The following is a 24417-nucleotide window of genomic DNA, read 5'->3' on the forward strand; positions in this document are numbered from 1 at the left end:
TTCCATTCTAGATTCTTTCCAGTCCTTTACATTTCCTTTTCTGGATGCCCTCTTGCATCTACATCCCAGTAAATTTAGCTAGAAATGAGTTAATTCACTGCCCACAAGCAAAAAGTTAATGTATGGGGCGCCTAAAATAGAGGCTTGCTGGTTCCAGATGTTTTTTATTGTCTTATAACTCGTTTTCACAGGCCATGTGCAGTAACTTATTGTAACACAGGTATTTGTCTGGTGGACTAAATGGGTCAGAGGACTGGGGATACAGAGACTTTCACCTCTAGCTCTCCAATTCTAATCTCTGCAGTAATCAAAAGTTCATTACCCTTTGAAAGCTATTTAGTGACTGATGTGAAATTTTGTTAGGGGAGTCCATCCAGTTCCTAGTGAGTGGCTGCCCACATCGTGGTTGGCACCTTTTATTACCAGTGTTACTGGAGACATGAGTATGGAGTCCAAAGCTCAGGTACGTCTGCAGACTGATGCAGGGATGCTTGGCACTACTGCTGCCCATGTGGTAGCTATTCAGTAGATAAAGATCACTTCACTCTTTAGGGCACCTAATCCATGATTTTTCAGGAGCATTAAAGTTGCGCTAATATATGTTTAAAAATAATGCTTTCTGTGACATAAATATGATCCAAAATAGCACTGATGTGCGTAGCATTTGTTTTATGAAGTTAATAACATATTTCAAAAGCTTTTACATCAGTTTCAGATATGTAACACACTTTTAAAAAAACCCTGCCTCAAATAGAAAACAATTACCGTCTACAAATACTCTATTCTCATTTCTTGAGCAAATCCAACCTACGAAACTGAAAATAACTACAAAACAGTTTTGTGGTTATCATTACACCACAAAACCCTAACAGCTGATAACTAACAGTTAAAACAAATTCTCTGCCCTTACCATCTTCTGTGGTGTCATCTTCTCAAAACAATATGCACAAAGGCTATCAACTTCATGAAATTTGTTAGTCTCTAAGGTGCCACATGTACTCCTTTTCTTTTTGATTGTCTTTGTCAGCTGCTCAGTATATTATGTATTGTACATGCTCCAGTTATCTTAGAGCAGGTAGAAAATTGACATCAAAATTTTTCTTTAACAAAGATGACTTTTAAAAAGAAATTATTCCCCCTCACCTCAAAAAATAGTTTTTTTTCAGAATATTTTGATTTTTCAACAAATCAGGTCTAAATGAACATTTTCATTTAGTTTTGATTTGAATCTACTTTTGTTTGTGAGTTATTTTGTTGAAAATTTCCATGTGCAAATTGTGAATGAAACAATTTTTTCTGTTCAAAATGTTTCATAGAAAATATTTAGAGTTTTTCAAGGAGCGCTAATTTAGAATACAGCCAAAAAGTGCAAACACTGCAATACTAGAAAAATAGAAATTACTTTTAAAATACAGATTCATCTTGTGCAATAAAACTGAGAAGGATCTGATACAACTCAGCCACATATGTAACTCACACCTGAACCATGGGAGGAACCAAAATCCAATATCTAAACATGGCCAAATTTTCATGGATTCAAAGGCCAGAAGGAACTATTATGATCTGGTCTGACCTGCATAATATTGATTTGATGTGATTGCATTTGAAATCTAGACTCTGTAGCTCAGTCCCATATGCTAATGAAAGCCATTCATTTAAAATTAATACACAGTGCAAAATCGTTGTTTTGCAAATTTGCTTCTAAAGATAACGCTGTGCATGCTGACTTCATTGTGGCCTTTGTAATGGAGCCTTCTGAACATAGGAATTCACTGCTTATTTGGATTAAATCAAACGTTCTAATAAAATGTAAGCTTTTTGCCAGGTATTTCAGGCACTCAAGAAGACAAAACAAGTTCTACAGTTATTACATAGCCAGATGTTTACCAACAGGTCAAAGCAAGAAAAATTAGCAGTGAGCTTGCTGTGTATATAACACAAATGAAACTGCAATCACGAGAATGGAGCTGGTTTGCATTAGTAACATTGCACTTTGTGTTTTATTACTGTGCATAGTGTAAGGCAGAATCTTTTGTCTGTGGTTATGACAGGGAAAAAACATGCTTATATCATAAGAACGGAAGAACGGCCATACTGGGTCAAACCAAAGGTCCATCTAGCCCAGTATTCTGTCTTCTGACAGGTTTCAGAGTAGTGGCTGTATTAGTCTGTATCAGCAAAAAGAACGAGGAGTACTTGTGGCACCTTAGAGACTAACAAATTTATCTGGGTATATGTTTTCATGGGCTAAAGCCCACTTCATCAGATGCATGCAGTGGAAAATACAGTAGGAAGATTTTATATATATATATACACACACACACACACACACACACACACACACAGAACAACAGTGGCCAATGCCAGGTGCCCCAGAGGGAATGAACACAACAGGTAATCATCAAGTGATCCACCTCCTGTCCCCCATTCCCAGCTTCTGGCAAACAAAGGCTAGGGACACCATCCCTGCCCATCCTGGCTAATAGCCATTGATGGACCTATCCTCCATGAACTTCTCTAGTTTTTTTTTTAATCCTGTTATAGTCTTGGCCTTCACAACATCCTCTGGCAAGGAGTTCCACAAGTTGACTGTGTGTTGTGTGAAGAAATACTTCCTTTTGTTTTAAATTTCCTGCCTATTAATTTTATTTGGTGACTCCTAGTTCTTGTGTTATGAGGAGTAAATAACACTTCCTTATTTACTTTCTCCACACCATTAATGATTTTATAGACCTCTATCATATCCCCCCTTAGTCTATTTTCCAAGCTGAAAAGTCCCAGTCTTATTAATCTCTCCTCATATGGCAGCCATTCCATACCCCTAATCATTTTTGTTGCCCTTTTCTGAACCTTTTCCAATTCCAATATATCTTTTTTGAGATGGGGCTACCACATCTGCATGCAATATTCAAGATGTGTGCATACCATGGATTTATATAGAGGCAATATGATATTTTCTGTTTTATTATCTATCCCTTTCTTAATGATTCACAACATTCTGTTCACTTTTTTGACTGCTGCTGCACATTGAGTGGATGTTTTCAGAGAACTATCCACAATGACTCCAAGATCTCTTTCTTGAGTGGTAACAGCTAATTTAGACCCCATCATTTTATATGTATAGTTGGGATTATGTCTTCCAGTGTGCATTACTTTGCATTTATCAACATGGAATTTCATCTGCCATCTTGTTGCCCAGTCACCCAGTTTTGTGAGATCTTTTTGTAGCTCTTTGCAGTCAGCTTGGGACTTAACTATCTTGAGTCATTTTGTATCATCTGCAAATTTTGCCACCTCACACTGTTTACCCCTTTCTCCAGATCATTTATGAATATGTTGAATAGGACTGGTCCCAGTACAGACCCCTGAGGGACTCACTATTTACCTCTCTCCATTATGAAAACTGACCATTTATTCCTACCCATTAAGTCCTATCTTTTAACCAGTTACAGATCCATGAAAGGACCTTCTCTCATATCCCATGACAGCTTACTTTGGTGGGTGACCTTGTCAAAGGTTTTCTGAAAATCATCTAAGTACACTATATCCACTGGATCCCCCCTGTCCACATGCATGTTGATCCACTCAAAGAATTCTAGTAGCTTGGTGAAGCATGATTTCCCTTTACAAAAACCATGTTGACTCCTCCCCAACAAATTATGTTCATCAATGTGTCTGACAATTTTGTTCTTTACTATAGTTTCAACCAGTTTGCCTGGTACTGAAGTCAGGCTTCTGGACCTGTAATTGCTGGGATCACCTCTCCAGCCCTTTTTAAAAATTGGCATCACATTAGCTATCCTCCAGTCATTTGGTACAGAAGCTGATTTAAATGATAGGTTACTTAGGGGTGACAGTGGACGAGAAGCTGGATATGAGTCAACAGTGTGCCCTTGTTGCCAAGAAGGCCAATGGCATTTTGGGATGTATAAGTAGGGGCATAGCCAGCAGATCGAGGGACGTGATCGTTCCCCTCTATTCGACATTGGTGAGGCCTCATCTGGAGTACTGTGTCCAGTTTTGGGCCCCACACTACAAGAAGGATGTGGATAAATTGGAGAGAGTCCAGCGAAGGGCAACAAAATTGATTAGGGGTCTGGAACACATGACTTATGAGGAGAGGCTGAGGGAACTGGGATTGTTTAGTCTGCAGAAGAGAAGAATGAGGGGGGATTTGATAGCTGCTTTCAACTACCTGAGAGGTGGTTCCAAAGAGGATGGTTCTAGACTATTCTCAGTGGTAGAAGAGGACAGGACAAGGAGTAATGGTCTCAAGTTGCAGTGGGAGAGGTTTAGGTTGGATATTAGGAAAAACTTTTTCACTAGGAGGGTGGTGAAACACTGGAATGCGTTACCTAGGGAGGTAGTAGAATCTCCTTCCTTAGAAGTTTTTAAGGTCAGGCTTGACAAAGCAGTGGCTGGGATGATTTAATTGGGGATTGGTCCTGCTTTGAGCAGGGGGTTGGACTAGATGATCTCCTGAGGTCCCTTCCAACCCTGATATTCTATGATTCTATATTCCAGACTATAGTTAGTAGTTCTGCAATTTCACATTTGAGTTCTGTCAGAACTCTTGGGTGAATACCATCTGGTCCTGGTGACTTCTTATCATGGTTGCAGGACTAGCTGCACCTCTGTCCCCTTTCTGGTCGCTGGACTGAATGCTGCCTTTTCTGGACTGAATTCTGCAATTCTCCCACTCTTATACTGGCTCCTGGTCTACAGTGCCCAGTGTATCCACCATTCTTATCCAGCAGGTCCAACAGGGCTCATGTGCCTGCAGTTCTTCCCTTTGGGAGTCTGTGACCAGTAGTGTATATAGTGATCAGACAGCTTTCTTAAAACAAAAGCATTGTTTATTTTGGTAGTAGGAATAAAGCACCAGAAAAAGGATTTTTTTTAAATTGTCTACACTTATGTCTGTGACCTAAACATTTACCATCCCCTGATGGAAGCCTCGACAGGTCTAACTTGCTCAGACAGCCCCAGTGGGGTCCTGTGTCTCAGTCTGCTTCTCCCAAACAACTACAACCCCTCTCTGGAGACAGGGTTCTTTTTAAACTGCTATAGTTCTTTTGTTCTTCTGTGTCCCCGGGCTTTGACCCATCTTGTCAAAACAAGTCCTGTAGGCTCAGCAGGAGATCAAACGAGTACTCGGAGCCAGTGATTCTGGTATTGTCCCTGAACAACTCTCAAGTGTTTGCTGAAAGGCTGGCTGTGACAGAGTGCTAGGTATGAAACCCTGAGTCAGCACTCTGTTCACAGCAGCTCCAATCAGGCATAGCAGATTGGAGCTGATGAGGCAGACCTGTGCCTAATTTGTGGGTGCGGCAGGGCAGTAAGGCGAATTAAGTCATTAGCCAGAGCCCACAAATAGGCACAAGAAGGAAGTGAAAAGGGAAAAAAGCAGGCAGTGAGAGGGAGATTGCTCTCTCCCTGCTTGTAAAGGCACTAGGTATGCTTTGAAGGTAGTGGGACTCAATTATAAATAAACTGCACAAGGTGTTGGACCAGCAACACCTGTCTACGTGGTTTGTAGACAGAGACAGAAGCAGGACCAAGGAGGCCCTGGTACAGTGGCTTATCTTGAGGTGGTGTTCTCTTTCCTGCCATTTTTCCAGATAGACTCCTGTTGAGTTAAACCAAAGTCCTACAAAAACACCCCAATAACTAGACCAACAGACTCTATTCATAAATTATCACAGGGCACCTCCAAATCTGTCTCAGCTCATACAGCTATTAGAAATGTAAAACATCATAATGGATGCTATGTACCATGTTTATTGCACAGGAAAGATATTGGAATAGCCCCGAAATGTCCAATGCCCTGATTTCTACCACTCCATGTGAGTGTCCACAACAGCAGAGTCCTGAGAAAAAGTCCAGGAAGGAGGGCGTCTAGGCCTTAGAAGCCCCAAAGCAGGACCTATCCCTCCTAAAATATACTAAATCCTGCCCTTCTGTCTGGAAGAACTTGAGGTTTCTCCCCTTGCCGCTACTCCTTTGTAACCTGCAGTTCTACAGACATTTCAGAGGGAAAGGAGTAAGTTACATCTTACCGTTATCGCCTAATTTATTGCCTTAGTGATAGTCCGATCCTTATCCTGGCCAGATGCCGGTATCTGCTGGAACATGAGCAGTCTCTTGTTTGGCAGTTGGGAACATTCATGTTTATCCACTGGACCAAACAAATATATTTATGTGAGGTCTATGGGAAATTTCAGCAATTTCTGTTAACTTGGATAAACAGACACTTAGTGCTTAGGGGTCTTGTTGAAGATGATAGACACCGCTGGAGAATCGGCTTCTAATAAAATCAACAAAAAAGCACTTGAAATGCACAAATATGTATTCTATTTTTAGTGAACTAAAATCTTTCAAAAACTTAGAAGCTTTTTGGTTACTTTGAAATGCTGTTTTGGCTGAGAGCCCAAACGACTATGGCTGAGAGCCCAAACGACTACTTACCTCTGTTTAGCGAAGCTGAACGGACGCTCCAAAACCCAGATTTCTCACTGTGCTGTGAAATGTGCAGACAGTTGTCCAGAAATACGTATTTTTTACTGGTACCAACCTTTCTCTCAGCGATTTTGCTTCATGAGTACTGGAAATCAAATGCCTTGTGTGGTAACATTTTGTAAAGCAGCACGTATACATGTTATCTATCAGTAATAACTGTATTTCAAGGTGACTGCTTTTTCCCCCCCTGCTTTCTGATTTTATGCAATACAACTTCTTTTCTGAATGTGAAGACATCAGTGGTGCAAACAAAACAATGACTGAGCTGCCACAAGCTCTGCATATAAAGTTTGTTAGGTATATTTTGGGTGTGACTTATAGCCGGCGGAGGAGCAGCTGGATAATTTTACTACTGGATAACTAAGAATCAATGTGAATGTTATGCTGATGTTAAGAACAGTCAGCAGCATTACTAAATGGTCCATCAGCGAGAGCAGAGTCAGCAGCTGGACCATTTAACAGCATAAAGGAAAATGGCAATATGTCTAACTACTTTATTCTAAAGGCAATAGGTATCTCACTGCTATCTGTACTAGCTGTGTTCCAGATAGTGCAGAATTTTCCCCCTTTTTAAAGGGCAACCTTGTAGGATACAATAAAGTAGACCTCATAAGTTTTTATTGATGATTTTTTGTAACCACAGAATTGCTTCAGTGTGTTCACAGTTGGATTGCTAGCTGTAAAAATAGGGAAAGTATTGATGGCAGTTGGGATGTTAACTAATTCTGATGGGAACTCCCTTCTTGTGGAAGAAAAGAAAGCAGGGCATCCGTAAAAGTTGGCACCAACAAGTGAACTTCAGGCTCTGGGCATTTATTAATACGTTTGTTTAGTGTTTTGGGGAAAATCTATTCTGTTAAAATTGTTTATTTTTAATAAAATAATTTGGTTTTTTCACCTCAATGTTTGTAACAGGGCAGAATAAGCTGTACTGGAAGGCTGATGGTTCAGGCTGTCAATCAGAGAGGACGGAGTCCTCGAACACCCCCCAACCAGCCTCATATCAGAAGGTAGTATAGATGTTTTCTTTACACATTCATCACTGCAGCTGCTAACCTAATCTTCTCTTGTATCCAAAAATCCCTATAATTCTTGGCACCATCAGATGTACAACAGGCAACTTATCTTAGTTTTTTAACCCTTGACCTCCCTCCCTTCCTTGTTAGTCATGTTCACCTGCTGCATCTTGTCCCAGGCCTGGTCTACACCTAAAACTTAGGTCAACCTAGCTACATCATTGAAGGGGTATGAAAAATTTCATGCCCTATGCGATGTAGTTAGGTCACCCTAACAACCACAGTACATGCAGCTAGGTCGATGAGGGAGTTCTTCCATTGACCTAGCTACTGCCTCTTGGTTAACCAAGTAGAGGATCCCAATTCAAGTGTCTGCTGTGGTGCATCTATTTGTTCTGTTCATTGATTATACCCACTGCAGTATCTTGCCATCAGCTGCCAATTACAACACAGAGTATAGATATGACAGCACTAATTACTACATTCAGGATGAAATTAATGGATTTTGTTGCTCACAAAAACAGTTAGCAACTGAGGAAGTATATATGGTACAAATACTGCATGGAAAAAAGAGCCCTGCTAAATATTAAATTAGATACTAGAAAATCCTGGTAAAACTGTGGTCAGTTGTTTATGAGGATGATTCTCAGATCCCTCACCCTATTTCTCCACTTTATTTCCTCCTTTCTCAGAATTCATGTTAACCTAATCCTTATTTCTGGACAAGGAGGCCTGGGATGCATTTCTCTCTGGATCTCATAAGCCTCAGTCCTGAGTTGGCCAAAAGGCAGTAAATCAAGTGTTGAAAAGTATTTTCACCCACCCTCACCTAGTGCTATGCAAACTGCCTCCATACAGTTCCAGGCCCAGGGATAACAAGGAGATGATCTCAAGGCCTAAATTCAAACCCTTTCCACAGCAGTGTGTTGCACATTCATTAGGCCACTAAGCCCCCAAAAGCTAGTTGTATGTTCATTTTTCATAGAAAATGTAGTGGAGAAGCTATTTCAGGACTGCACAGCCACTGATTCATCAGTAGGTTGATATTCAATATCCCTTGCTGCACTGAATCAGCACCTTTGCAATTCAAAGCCTCTTATTAATCTGTGACCAGAAGAGCTGCCACGAGGAATTGTGGGTCAGAGCTACAAGGAGCCTGCAGGTCACTTAACTTCTAGAGAAGACAGTGTAAAAGCCTTTTGGAGGGGCTGGGAGCAGAAGGGAAAACGAAGATGAGTGAGAGGGAAAGAAAAGAGGAAAAGAAGAAACAGAGAACACTAAGCAACAGAGATCAGTCTGGCTATGTTCTTTAAAAGAGCTCTTTGGTTTTTGAGCCTGTCCAAAAATATTTGTATTTCTCCAAGACAAAAAGAAATGGACACAGATATGAAGGTTGATATGCAAAATAAACTTCTAGTACATGCTAATTGAAGTCAGAATTTCACTTTTAGAGCCATGCAAATATTATTGGCCAAATGAATCTTCAGTTACAGTAAGCAGTCCCAGTTTGTTGCACTAGGGTGTCACTGTAAGCAGAGTTTGGCCATAGAAGAAATGAATTCATTGGAGCTGCATGACTTTAGCAGAGGACAGAAATTGGCCATAAATCTCATTTTAATTACATAGTTAATGTAATATTTTAAGTAAAATAGGACTTTACAGAGATTGCAGAAATAACATTTTGCTAAATAAGTTACTTATATAATGGAAATATTGTTACTTTCAATTGAAAAGGAACTGGTTAGCCACAGACAAGGGTACAATAAATTAATTGGCAAGAACTGCTCATCACAGAAATGACAGAAAACTGTATTTCGGGTGGAGGAAATCTGCTGATTGGTCATATTTTCTGCATTTTTCTTTCCATGTTCTTTTATTTTTACTAAGAACAGTTTAATGTCACAAGATCTTTTGTTCTTTAGTATGTGTTGCTTATGAGCTAAATTCTCATTCTTCTGACACCATAACTGAGTTGCTTTGGAAATGAGTATAACTATCAGAAACAGATAACTGTTTAGTGAAGAATAATCCTCCAGAGCAGTCACATTTAAGTCACATTAATGTAAATGTCTTTACCTAGTAACAAATAAGAGAAGATAATAATGGAAAATCTAATGAGGAACCTAATGTATTTGTGAATTGTGATAGTCTTTAGCTTCTACTATTTTCTTAAGGTAAATGTAATTATTGACAGTAGGAATTTTCTGTCTTAATCTGTAATAGAGTGGGCTTCAGATGTACGAAAGACTAAAGCAGAGTTGTGGCTGTAGATATAAAGTATTGCCAAAATTCTTGTACATTTTCTTTCACTGATTTAAACTACAGAATAAATGAAAACTAAAAAATATTACTATGTATATAAACAAACTACCATGTTAGGTAAGTCATTCATTGTGAATGAAATAATTTTCTACTTCATGTCTTTGCTACAAAATGTAGACTGAATCAAATTAATAAACAGAGAGAGAGTCATATTTAGTTGATTTCTGAGACAAATTCTGCTCTGTTATGCTGGTGTAAATATGGAATTATTACAATGGGATCCAGTGGAATTAATCTAGATTTATACCAGTCTGACATCTGCATTTGGCTCTTCAGCTTCATCAAAAAACATAGGGAAATGCCTAATAAACAAATTTATTTCATATATTATTTTAAGACCTCGATCTCGATCAAGGGACAGTGCCGATGAAAATGAACCAATTCAGGAACGATTCTTCCGACCTCATTTCCTGCAGGCTCCTGGAGACCTGATTGTTCAAGAAGGAAAACTCTGCAGAATGGACTGCAAGGCGAGTATTAAATTTGTTTTAATTAGTGTTTGTGTTGAACTAGAGAGGGAACTCTGTTCAAATTCAGCTGTATCCTGTAATACTCATGCACCTCAGATTTCAGTGGGAAATCTAGGTACACAAAGGAGTCAGAATTAAACCCAGGATGCAGACTTGGCCTTTAGCAAAGTCTCCAATTGGGGCCCACCCTTGTGATGGGGGAGGAGGGAGCTAAGAGGTAAAGAAGAATCTCTGTATTTCTTTTCTTAGAATAAAGCCAGCTTGAAAGTTTTTAAGTGATATCTTAACAAAATTTCAAACGTGTGAGTTTGTATTATTGATTTATCCAAAAGGTGAAGGTGAATCACAGCATTTCCTACAGCCCCATAGCTGGCCTTTGAGGTCCATGAAAACCATGACTAAACGTACCTCGATTTATTGGAAGGAATGCAAGTCAGTTAGTGACTACAGGGTAATGCCACCTTGCTGTACTCATGGCACAAGCTCTTTCCTGCAACAAAAACCACTCCTATGATGAGCAGCCATTGAGCCCTGTGGTGACAGGGAGGGGCAGTTCACTTGTAGGAATAATCTTTTTTTCCGCCTTAGTTTTACACAAGAAGTCAGTAAGCACAGCTCTGAAAATAATTTATCTATCAGTGTGTGCTCCCTCTGCAGTAACTAAAACTCAAAAGTTGTAGATCTTACATAAGCAATGACTGTGACTTTGAATGAATTTGACAGATTAACAAACTAGAAACAACACACTGCTCCAAGGGACATTCTTCACCACATAGTACATTTTATACAACAAATATTACCCTAACCAACTTCAGTGGCCCTTTTTAACTGAGTGAGACAGCAGGTTTCAGTGATATAATTTGCTTTAAGTACACAAGGTAATTTGAAGTTTTTTGCTCTTTTTTCAAGCAAGGATTAAAGCCTTCAACATCTTCCCTTTATTACACTTAATTTCAACCTACTACTCTGCATGTGTATGTGCCTATGTATATAGAAAAAGAGAGACATTTCCTACACAGGTCACCTGCCCTGTTAAGAAAAATAAACATGAATGAACAGAATGGCTAGTGGAGAGAACTGCTGCTACATAGCATCTATCCTGTTCTGATTCATCCCTTGTGTAGTGGCTTTCATCCTGAAGGTCCCAGAGGTTTAAAAACTTACATAAATTAGTGTCATTGTGAAGTATTCCTTTGTAAATTACAGATTGTTTCAATCATTTTTTCCTTTTTAAGAAAGTTTCTTGTCCAGTTTCACACATTTCAGTGAACCAGTTCACCTTGATTTGGTTCTAAGCATGAAAGGAGATAACCTTTTCCCTCAAATAACAGCAGTACCACTGTGTTACTCTCCTAACCCCTTTTCATGTGTTTGGGGATAATATTATCCCCATACATCCTGTTATGATAAAAACAAAGACCAAATGACCTTTCCAGCATACAGCTTAAGGATCAGTTCCCTGTTGTACTCATGTGAAGTGATTCTGCTAGTAAAAGGAAAATGGACTCTCTAGAAGAGATTGAATGAGGGCCTAAACACTGAGTGGAAAGAAGCACTTTGGGCCGGTCTCTTAGCTCAGAGAGAAGGACTTCTACAACTCAGTTGTGTAAATTGAACATGCACTTCCATGTGAACAGAGATGTGAATCTAACACACACACAATGCCTGTTAGTCACCAATCCTTTTAGCCCATTTTGGCCTGTTTGAAATCTTACAAAGGTAGGACCGAAACTTAGCTTAGTAGAGAGATTTGTGACTTTGTGTAAGAGAATTAATTAAAATTCATACTTCAGCTGTTTACTTTTAAACATAATTAGTTCTCATAATACAATATGTTACTTTTATTTTCCTAAGTAGCATGTATTGTTGAAGAAACATCTTTCAACAGTTTGTCATTGGTTCAAACCATCTGTATACAACGTTCTGTAGATGGCATTGTCTATAATGAGCAATACATAACTGGAATGGAATTTGGAGTTCAATAACAGATTACCAATGGGTTTGTTTTTTGAAGGAAGAATTGCGTCACAAACCAGTTGTCGTCCTTTGTCTGTAAATTTCCCACAAGAAAAGAATTCTGAAAGTTTCTTTTCTCATTCAGAATCAAGGGCAACATTCCAAAAAGATGACAGGCGACATCCAACCTTTTGTTCTGTAATCTATTACTTTGTTATTTAGATTCAAGATATATTTTAATGCTTATATCTAGTCAGTCATACCTGGAACCCATGGAAACCTATGGCATTGTACAGGGTGTCATTTAGCCCAGTTGTGCTCCTGTGCGTAACTGAGGGCAACGTTTGGTCCATTGTATTTTGTCATACACATAAATAAACATTCCTCTTTTTTCTCTGCAGTATGAAGTTCCCTACTGTTCTGTATTGCTAAGATTCTGTCCCATTCTGTTTATTTTTAAGGTCAGTGGATTACCAACTCCAGATCTAAGCTGGCAACTCAATGGAAGACCAATTCGTCCTGATAGTTCTCACAAAATGTTGGTGCGTGAGAATGGTGTACACTCTCTGATCATAGAGCCAGTCACAGCTAGAGATTCTGGAATCTACACGTGCATTGCCACCAATCGAGCTGGTCAAAACACATTCAGCCTGGAGCTCATTGTTGCAGGTAACCTCTTCATTCTAAGACTACACATTGAAAACAGTTCGAGGCCTACATGAAATATTGAAAATGTAATTTAAAGTTCTCTAGGAAAGACTATGGAATTATTACCCACTAAAATTAGTATCTCATTAATTCCAGGAGGTGTGTGTTTGAACTATGATATTTTCAAATAAATGCATATAGTGCATGGTTACAAATATGCAAAGAAATGTGTAACTGCATTTGTTACTTTGAACCAGATCCTTGCCAATGCTCTGACCCCTTTGTGCTTCTCCAGAAACACAGAGGGGCTATAAGCCTGCCCTTAAACTGACAGATGAAATACTCCTGGTGGGAAGAAAACTGTGGCTCTGTTCCACTTGCCACTCAAGAATAGGAGGCATGCTGGGAAGAGAGAGAGAGAGGGCCAGAATGCACTGCAGCCAGCAGAATAGTCATTACCAGTTGACGTTGGGAAAGCAATGGAGCCCAAAGCATTTAGCCAAGTTTGCCCCCTTCTCTTGAGTTCTGTGCTAAACACAACTCAGCCAGCCCCTTGCTCCAGTATTAACTGTATTTTGCAGGGATACAGCAAGTGCTTGGGGATCTAATAGGTATGTAGCAGCCTATCAGGCTGATTGAGAGAAGGAAAGCTTGAAACTCAATAGGACAGCAAGGAAACTAAAAGGTAACATTTAAAAAGGATAAAATGAAGTCCTTCTTCCTCCAGAGAGGATATGAGAAAACAAATCATGTGACAGATGTTAATGCACTAATGGAAAGCATTCAGATACGATGGTGATGAGCACAGCCAAAGCATCTATACAGAATAGAAGGGGGGGGGGAGGTGCAGTGGACTGTCTTATTTTAGTGGGGTGTTTTTGTTTTGCATTTTGGGGGGGGTGCTGGTCATATCAGCTCTTGGAGCTCATGGGCATAAGACATTCAAAGGATTATATGGAATAGGAACAACAGTTGAAATGACACAATTTATGTTACAAGATTTTAATGGTGAACAATTGCCACGGTGCAGAGTATATGCTGATGGTCAGCTGGGCAAAGAATAACTTTTATCCCAAATTTCTTTTGTGTATGCACACAATCAGCCAAAAGATAGGCTACTACATTTGTCTGAAGTACACTTGAGGCAATAATGGAGACCACATATCAGACTAGTTTGCCAAACTAAGAGAGAGATCAAATAATATCTGTATGGGACCAGTTTTGTCAGGTAATGGGAACACCTCACAGGATCCCAAAAATGAAGCCACTTCCATTTGACAATCTTGATCAGCTGAACTGAAAATGTAAGCATTTGACCCTGCTCTATTAGAACCCATATTTCTCCTATTAAAGTCATAGACAGGACAAGTTTTACTTCCCTGAAACAGTTGCGGGCCGAATACAATCATTTTAAAATTATTTTAATAATTTTAATTTTAAAAAAATATTTTAATTAAATGCAATGATTTTTATATTATCTTTAAATTACTTTTAACTTTTCTTGCCACTAAGTAGTGGTTTAAAATCTTCTACCATTTAACTGAATGTTTAACTGGTGTTTTCACAGCTAAGGAAGAACACAAGCCACCTGTGTTTATAGAGAAGCTACAGAACACAGGAGTGGCTGATGGATATCCTGTGCGACTGGAGTGTCGAGTCTCTGGGGTGCCGTATCCTCAGATATTTTGGAAGAAAGAGAATGAGTCGCTTACTTACAACACTGAAAGAGTGAGGTTAGAGCAGTTTAGTATTATATAATTTATCTCACTGACTAACGGCCACTTTAGCTACCTAAATTCCAGAATCAGACCCTAGTGGGATTCACAAAATCCCCACTCAGCTGTCCCCAAACCCTGTAGGCACATAAACTCACTCTGTGCTTAAATTTTTGCAGTGAAAGTTCCCTATGTTTCTGCCTCTGAGCATGAGCACTGCTGCCCCGTGGCACACATACAAACGCGTAAGTCCCAGTGGTTCACACACATGAGGGGAAGATTCACAAGCCTGTAGGTAAGCTCTGAGCCCACTTAGCAGATGAGCTATCTGTAGGGGGGACTTACTCAAATTCAGTGGGGGTAGGAGGAGGATTACCTCCCTTGTAACTTAGGGGTGAGGGTTCTCAACTGGGAGGTAGGAGAGCCAGTATCCAGTGTGCCTGCTCCAATGAATTTAATTATTTATTCACAGTGCAAAGGATTCAACAGCAAAGGCTGAAGGAGCCCCATGTCAGAATATCCCAATGGTTAGAGCACTCTCCAAGGAGGCAGCAGATCCCAGTTCAAATCCCTTCTCCCCTTCAAGTAGGGCGGGGACTTGAACCAGAGGTCTCCTTCAGGCAAGTGTCCTAACTGCTGTGCTAGAGATTGAGGTTGCTCCTCCTCCCTCCCTCAAACCGAGCATGGGTGTCTAATGCTAAGAGAGGGTTTGCAGTTGAGGATTCAAGCAGCAGGAGGTGCCTATGTCAGTGGCTTCTGTGAATCCCATTCCAAGGTGACTATCTCCCACATTCATTGTGTAAATGCAAACATATACATCTGGAAACAAAGAATATAGAGCACAGTCCCCCATTCTGTAAGTATCTTAGGAAGCAGTGCTTCTGAAAAAGATTTGGGAACTGTGGTAGGTAATCAGCTGAACATGAGCTCCCCATATGATGCTGTGGCCAACAGAACTAAAGACGATCCTAGGCTGCATAAATGGGAATCTCACATAAGAGTAGAGATGTTATTTTACTTCTGTAGTTCACACTGGTGTGTCTACTGCTGGATTACCCAGTTCTGCTGTCCATGTTTCACAAAGGCTACTGATAAATCGGAGCAGGTTTTGGAGACAAGCTACAAGGATTAGAAAACATGCCTTATAGTGACAGACTCAAGGAGCTCAAGCTATTTAGCTTAATAAGGGGAAGGCTAAGGGATCACTTGCATACAGTCTGTAAGTACTGCTGTGGAACAAATATTTAACAGTGGCTCATCTATCTAACAGAAAGAAAATGTTCAATCCAATGGCTGGAAGTTGAAGCTAGACAAATTCAGACTGGAAATAAGATGTACATTGTGTCATTGGAACAGTTTACCAAGGGTTGTGATAAATTCTCCATCCCTGACTATTTTTAAAGCAAGACAGATCTTTCCCAAATAACCCTTAGAGCCTATGTGCTATACAGGAAGTCAGACTAAGTGAGCACACTGGTCCCTTCTGGCCTTGGATTCTAGAAGGCTGTGAGTAGGAAACCTAGGCACTGAACTCAGGCTTTATGAATCCCAGAGACTTTTTCGGGGCTTAAGTTTCTTTGTGAATCTAACCCTGAGTGTTTATTACATGCTCTTAACGTGAAGTAGTCCTCACAGGAGGCCTGTGAAGCATTAATGTCTTCATCTACAAAAGGGGAATATGAGGCACATGACTTTTGCAAAAATTATGAATATCTGTCTCTCATTCCTTAAAGGTCAAATCTGTTATCCTTCCCCAAAGTTTCTTTTTTGAAGTTTTGACTTGGAAATGCAATTGAAACCTGAACTCTAAAGTAGTGTTTTGAATTGTGGACAAGAAAAAGATTGGTTACTGAGATATTAGCCAGATGTTAATTGTGCATCTTGGCTTGGTTTTAAAAATTAGCATAAAAACAAATTTTTAAAAAATGGCAAGACTTAAAAATTAAGCTCAGATTCATTTTTCACTTTCTGTGCACACATCTCTCTCTCATTCCTTTAGTGGAAGCTGCATGTTCATCAAGAGGAAATATAACCTATTACCTGTAAATTTGCAGCTTTAAAATTGTGCTTGTAATGATATATTTAAACACAATAAACCACGTCCACACTGGCTGTTACGTAATTTAAGTTTCTTTTCTTCTCCCCTATTTAGTATGCACCAGGATAATCATGGCTACATTTGCCTGCTTATTCAGGGAGCTACAAAAGAAGATGCTGGTTGGTATACTGTGTCAGCTAAGAATGAGGCTGGGATTGTGTCCTGCACTGCCAGGCTTGATGTTTATAGTAAGTACCTTCTATTCTCAGATATGCAGTTAAATTAAACCAATCTACCCAAAAACCAGCATTCTAAAAACCTTAGTTTATATCACAAAGGCTTACACTGATCTCTTTCTCTTTTGTTTATAGTTTCTTCACAATAATAATGATCCTCATCAAGACAGCAAATACTCTGTCAAAGTATACTTCACTACCTTTCAAATACTTATGCAAACCAAGCATGGTGGTTTCTTTAGTTGCTTAGAATACTACATCTAGCTTATTTACACATGCATCCTTATCAGTAACATTAGAGAGCAGCATGACATTTTCTGTTGGTCCTTGTTACAATGCTCCACTAGCATCAGCTTTTAACCTTTATTAGTATTACCTAAACACACTTGAGACAGGTGCTAATGGCCCAAGAATGCAGATTCTGTTGCAGTTTACTACTTAGACCAGTACAGTTCCTCTGTTGTGAGCTGATCTTAAACCAAAATTAGATAATGTTGGACAGTAATCTGACCAGTTTATCACTTTGAGCAAAATGTTTGTTCTTGTTAATTTCACACAATAATGGGGTGATGATGGTGTAACTTGTTACAAATCAGCAGATCCGAACAGGACTCGGCCTAGCTTTGTCACATCACATCGCAGAGGGAGACAAGGATAATCTGATTTGTTCCACTGGGCACCCATTGGAGTAATTCCATTGAAGATCAATTACACTAGTGGGAGATTAGAATCTGGCCTGGTATTTTCATGGGGGGGGGGGAGGGGAGGAGAGGAGGAGGAATGTCTTGCAGTGTTCTGCAGTTACTTTTCTGGACATCTTGGGAGCAACAATGGCAAATTTTGTACTTGGCCAGTTGGAATGTAGTCACAATGCACGTCTTTCAGGAGTAACGGTGGGAGGTGGTTGAGAAGGCTTAGCACAGCAAAATAGTGGAAGCACACAATTTACATAACAGCCAACCCTTCTCTCTCCTTGTCAGTGCCACTTAACCTGTGTTATGTAAATCAGTATATAAAGTAAAAAATCTAGAATTGTTAATTCCCTGCCATTCATGTGAAATAATTTATCGGGAGTTTTTAAAGAACTGAACAGTACAGGAGTGTGCCTTATAGTACTGCTGTTATCTGAGTTAAGAAGGGTGAACCTAATTTGTTTTTTTTTAAATCTGTAGCTCAATGGCAACAACCTCCTCAAACCACCAAGCCAAAGAAGGTGCGTCCCTCAGCCAGTCGATATGCAGCACTTTCTGACCAAGGACTAGACATCAAGGCAGCGTTCCAGCCTGAAGCAAACCCAGTTCATCTGACATTGCAGTCTGGCTTGGTAGAGAGCGATGACCTGTAGACCTGAACTGCCAGATCCATCATTTTCTTTCAAGAGCAGAAACACTGAAAGCCATTGCCTTGACCAATGATACTTTTATGTCACTTTATGTAAAGCCAGACACCTTTCTAAGTACAAAAATCCCCACCTTAACCATATATTTCTTATTCCTACCAAATTAGGATAGGTAGCTGATTAATAGAAATGTTCACATTGCACAGAAAATCACATTCACCCTTTAGTTCCTTATGCCTATCTTGCTAGAACTCTTATAAATAACCTTTTTCATAAAGGCCAAAATACTTCTGAAAAATCTGGTTCACTTCAGTAAACAGTACAGTATTTATCACCAAGCGCCTTCCTAAGCAAGATGTAGATGCTACATTGTATTAATGGTGTGAGAAGTTTCATTTAAGGCTATTAGACCATAAAGGAAATTAACATGTATGGTTATCTTTTTACAATTCAAAAATGGCAATGCAGCGTGATAGATACAGTCAACAAGTGCAATATTGTAAGAATGAAACAGGAAGCGAGAAGAAAAAACTGAAGCAAATACCTTGTCTCTACAATGAGAAAGGAAATATGTGCCTTAAAATGTTAGAACTTCCAATACTATATAGCAAGGCCGACACCTTAGTTCTTAAAAATAATTTCTATGTTTTCTTTATTTTTTTTTTGCCAGCTAGGAGGCTTATTTACAAACATACTGCAAGGCTAATTTAAGCATAAATAATTGAACCTAGACAAAATAATGAGAGCTGAGGCATAATATATTACTACAGACTATAAATCCTAGCACCCAAGTAAGGGATACTTTTGGGGGAGAGAAAAATGCCAGTAGTATAGTTTTACTACATAAGGTTAGCAAAAAGGGGTGAGGGGGGAAAACTATGGATGTTTTTATGGTATTTAAAACAAAACAAAACAAAAAAACAGTTCCTGAAAACTAACAGAACCCTGCCATTCACACATTTGAAATTCCCAGGTCAGCAGAAAGCTATGGAGTTTATGTAGTGAACATTTTTGATCGTTTAGAGCTTGTGAATATGTATGAGGATTTTAGGAATGTAGAGCAAGTGAAAAAAATGGACTGAGTCTGCAACCAGAGTTTAAATGATAAGCACATATCATAGGGGGTAGGCTAGTAGAATGAAGATGGAGAAAAACAGATGTGCCATTATATTATTTTCTTAAGACAACATGTGCAGGTGGTAGATGATAAATATTTGTTCTCTTCCCTTGTGTACAACAACAGACTAACCATGCTGTGGCTAGGGACTGCGTGCAGTAGGTGAAGACTTTAGAATAGAGGCTCCTTTCAGAATGCAAAGCAATTCCACATCAAACTGGACTCTACCTAGTCTATTGTACTAGGCAGTTTTGACTCTGAACCAATTAATTTAGTTGAGGGGGCAGAACAATTTTAATTGGGCCTAATGGGAAAAAAAATAAGGACTGATGGTACGAGAGTACTTTGATATAAAAGGAACATGCTGTATTCCTTATATGAAGCACGTACGGTTATCTTTCATTATTTATAATAAAGTGTTGAAATCTATCTCAGCTCAGTTATTCAAGTCCAGTTATTAGTTTTATTGTTTGTGTACTACCATATATTTTGCATTATTGCTATACATATATTGCTTCATACCTCTTTGTAAGTATACAAAGTTTTTTTTAGTGACTAAACTTTAGCACAGAAGATAGTACTATTCTATGCAGATTGGTGCAGGTTATGACCACAGTTACAGGCACTGCTTATCTAAATTAATATCATACAGTCTGTCATATGGAAATATCCTACCTATATTTTAGAGAAAAGTATGTCTTATTTGCCAAGTTTTTCTTGACTGTGACATGCTAATTTACTGTTTGTTTAGCTTAACTAGCATTATTTTGACACCTTTTATTTGTATTTATAAAAAAGTACTATCATTACTTTGGATTGTTGTGCTGACATAATGTGGGTTTAGCATCAATAAATATTACACAAATAGAAAATTGTCATTTTCTGGGCAAAAGTAGTCATAGCTATTTCTATAAAGGGATCCAAATATAGAATTTGGAAATTTAACACAAGACAGACAAGATTAGGGTTGTGAGCTGGAAATAAAGATTCTTTGAAGTTTCTAAGAAGGGTCAGAGTTGGTTTAGGGAATCTCCTTTGCTGATTTAAACCTGGGTGGGATGGAAGGACCCTTTTAGTACTGTGTAATAGTTTAGTTTAAAAAATGTTTCATGTTCAGTGTGTATCTCCATTCATCCTGCGCACACCATTGCTTTTGAACGGTCTATAATACCCAAACCATGGTACTTACCCAGTTGAAGAGAGACTGGAATTGTGTCACAGAGGCCATCTTGTGATTAAGAGGAGTTCTTGATTATGTTTCTATTTAAAAAAAACAAACAAAAACTATTTAGTAGGTACACAGAATTGTTTGGTAAACAGCCACACTTTCTATGTTGTAAGTTAATACTTTGCCCTCCATGTAGAGAATCAAGTTATTCAGTAAAGCTCAAATTTACTATTTGGTTTATGACAGGTTTCAGAGTAGCAGCTGTGTTAGTCTGTATTCGCAAAAAGAAAAGGAGTACTTGTGGCACCTTAGAGACTAACAAATTTATTTGAGCATAAGCTTTCGTGAGCTACAGCTCACTTCATCGGATGCATTCAGTTTTGGTTTATATTTACATATTTAGGAACAGTTCCATACAGTTGACCCCACAGCAACTCACTCAGCAAAACAAACTGAGTCCTGACATAAGTGGTTGTAATGCCATTGATACCAATGGTGTTGCCCCTACTTACACTAGATCAGTATCTGGCACAGTATATTAAATCTGGTAGGGCTTTTGAGAATCAGAATACTTGTTTTATAAAACAGCTTGTCTCTCTAGTTTGCTATTGGTGTGTTAAAAGTAGTTCCCGTCAAATAGTTTATGTAAACATTTTGCTTCTCAGACAAAATGTCTATCCTTGGCTTTCTTTATACATACCCACGCACGAATTAGGGATGTAAATATTGTTTAAAAAGTTAAATGTTTTAATTTTAATTGTTTAACTGGTTAACCAAGGTCGCAGCCAGGGCTGGGGCGCAGCCAGCCGGCCAGCACAGGGCAGCCCTGGGGCCCCTCCAACTGGCACAGCTGGGGCTGCTCCAGCCAGGGAGATGGAGTTTATCTGGTAAGCTTAATGCTTACCAGTTAATCAGTTAACCTTTTACATCCCTAGCACAAATAGTAAAATCAGGCCTTTAACTAAAAAGTAAGGCTGTTTAATTAAACACTTGGCTGTGCTGTAAACGTTGAGGATGTTGTAGGTTTACCAATGCAGAAAAATAAATCAGAGTAGCATAAGCACGGAGAGACACGTGTGCTTGCCAAAAAGCTACACACCTATGTGAAGTTCACTGAATCATCAAGGTCATTTTATAGAGGGAAATTTAAATTTCTAAGCCAACTACACCCAACTGAGGCTACCAAATGTGACTAACTGATAATGTAACTAGTTACTTTAGACCAAAGAGTTCTCCACTGTCTCAAAGTCCTCTGCAATTAAATTTTTAAGTGTGTTGGAAACCCTCTCCATTCAAGCATATTTACAAAGCAATTCAAGACTACTACATAAGGTAGCTGCATCTAAAGTTTCAAAGAGCTATTGGGGGAGGAGGAAGCCTCCCATTAATAGCAATAGGAATGAGGTGGCTGAATCCACCCATTTTACATAGAATGTGTTCAGTTTTTTGGGGGGTTTTTTAGCTTATGGACCACATCTTAATACAGCTCCCTTCACTTTCTCGATTACAAAAACTTGGTGGCATCTACAGCTGTTGCTTACATAAAAGTAGATAAAACTCCTATATAGATTAACAGCTGGAAACAAACATCCAGCACTTCATGATGTTTCACAGCTATTTGGATCAAAGGCAAATGAACCACACTGCACAGTTTGTTTAAACACCTGAAAAGTTTAACTTTTCCAGATACACTACCTTTTAAACATTTTTCTGCACTTCATATGGTAATGAACACCTCAATTGTCCAAAAACACATCTTATCTCTGCCTCCAGCCTAGGTATACAGCCTTTGTGCCCAGTACTTCATGGGGGCTTAAACTTTCCCCTGACTCAATAGAGCAGTGATTCTCAAACTTTTGTACTGGTCACCCCTTTCACATAGCAAGCCTCTGAGTCTGACCCCCCCCCTTATAAATGAAAACCACATTTTAATATGTTTAACACCATTATAAATGCTGGAGGCAAAGCAGGATTTGGGGTGGAGGCTGACAGCTTGCGACCCTCCATGTAATAACTTCGCAACCCCTCTTCTCCACTGCTACCAATGTAGCCTCCAACTCATAGTAGGCTATGCTGCTTCTACATGTATCCCTCCCCTCCCTAGGCGAGGCAATCATCTAAACCAACTAGATTACTCATCCAGCATTTTCCCCTTGATCCAATCCCACCCTTTATGGTGCAGATGGAGTTGTGCATGCTGTGGTTGAGAACACCTGCACCAACTCCCCAGACTCACTGCTTATTGATCATTCTGCACCTGTGATAAGCAGGATTTGCCCGTATTAATATAGTTCTCAAATGGCAACAAACGTTTTCCCCTCAGCACCTTTCTGCTGCTTATCATGTGACTTACATAGTCATGGTTCAATACAAAGAAGAGGATATGCTCCTTGCCTCAAGGAGTTCACAATCTATATCATACAGTATGCCCATTACTTTGGGTCTGTAATGTGGAATTTGGATAAGGCAAGCATTATTTTGTCTTTGCACCTAACCTTTAAGTAAACTGATTAAATCCTATGCTGCACTATGTTCCTATTAAAAGATTTGGGGGTTTAAAATAAGGCTCTCAAGCACATTCCTAGGGAGAAAGCATCAGACTGAGAAGCATCAGTACCTGCAGGGAAATGACCTCATAAATGCCTAAAGAGGTGAGACTAACTTGGCTGCAGTGACTCTAGGAAATCAAGTGACTGCAGTGCCATATATAAAATACCAGTGAAGGGTCACTCTACTACTGACCTCACCTTCTACTTCTGTAATAGTACAACCAAGAAACACCTCCACAGCAAGAGCAATGGGGAAAAAGAATAGTAGATGGCCACTGCTCAGACTGATTAGATCATTTACAACAGAAACTACAAAATCTCATCACACTGAATGGGCTAGATTTTGCTAGACTCCATTTTTTAATCATTTAGCTAAATATGCTGTTAAAATTGTTTGGGTCAACTCTTGACCTAAACTTAGCAAAGAACAACACTCTCAAAGTACAGCTAAAAGGGGGAATGGTATTACATCAATCTATCCAGCTACACACTCAGCCCAGCAGAAGAGTCTGTCCTATCTTGGGGACTCTCTTTCTGCCCCGCCATCCCCACATACATGATACAGTTCTGAGGTGATCTGGAAGCCTACTTTTGCCGTCTCTGACTCAAACAATACTTTCAACACTGAACAGCACACTGATACACAGATACCCACAAACAGCACAAGAAGAATTCCACATGGACTCCTCCTGAGGGTCGAAATGACAGTCTGGACCTATACATAGGATGCTTCCACCGACGTGCACAGGCAGAAATTGTGGAAAAACAACATCACTTGCCTCATAACCTAAGTCGTGCAGAACGCAATGCCACCCACAGCCTCAGAAACAACCCTGACATTATAATCAAAGAAGCTGATAAAAGAGGTGCTGTTGTCATCATGAACAGGTCTGACTACCAAAAGGAGGCTGCCAGACAACTCTCCAATACCAAATTCTACAGACCACTCTCCTCAGATCCCACTGAGGAATACACTAAAAAACTGCACCATCTACTCAGGACACTCCCTACACTAACACAGGAACAAATCAACACACCCTTAGAGCCCCGACCAGGATTATTCTATCTACTACCCAAGATCCTCACACCTGGAAATCCTGGATGCCCCACCATCTCGGGCATTGGCACTCTCACTGAAGTCCAGATATGTGGAGTCTCTACTCAGACCCTACACCACCAGCACTCCCAGCTCTCTCCATGACACCACTGATTTCCTGAGAAAACTACAATGCATTGGTGATCTTCCAGAACACACCATCCTGGCCACCATGGATGTAGAGGCTCTCTACACAAACATCCCACACACAGATGGAATACAAGCTGT

General features: G+C 39.5%; 1 protein-coding gene across 5 annotated transcripts in view; it reads left to right on the forward strand.

The window, feature by feature from the left end:
- Window positions 1-20248, forward strand: part of PALLD (palladin, cytoskeletal associated protein) — a 343963-nt gene extending 323715 nt beyond the window's left edge. For 4 of the 5 annotated variants that reach the window (XM_048847662.2, XM_075127792.1, XM_075127794.1 and 1 more), the window contains 6 exons: window positions 7435-7529; window positions 10195-10327; window positions 12745-12952; window positions 14499-14664; window positions 16799-16932; window positions 18093-20248. In XM_048847662.2, coding sequence (XP_048703619.1) covers window positions 7435-7529; window positions 10195-10327; window positions 12745-12952; window positions 14499-14664; window positions 16799-16932; window positions 18093-18265 — 909 coding nt within the window. In that variant the 3' untranslated portion in view covers window positions 18266-20248. Of the gene's footprint in view, window positions 1-7434; window positions 7530-10194; window positions 10328-12744; window positions 12953-14498; window positions 14665-16798; window positions 16933-17055; window positions 17107-18092 lie in introns of all 5 variants that reach the window. The other variant, XM_075127793.1, reaches the window with a different exon arrangement.
- Window positions 20249-24417: the final 4169 nt, after the last annotated feature.

This window comes from Caretta caretta, chromosome 4 (genome assembly GCF_965140235.1).
Source record: "Caretta caretta isolate rCarCar2 chromosome 4, rCarCar1.hap1, whole genome shotgun sequence".
NCBI classification, from domain to species: Eukaryota; Metazoa; Chordata; order Testudines; family Cheloniidae; genus Caretta; species Caretta caretta.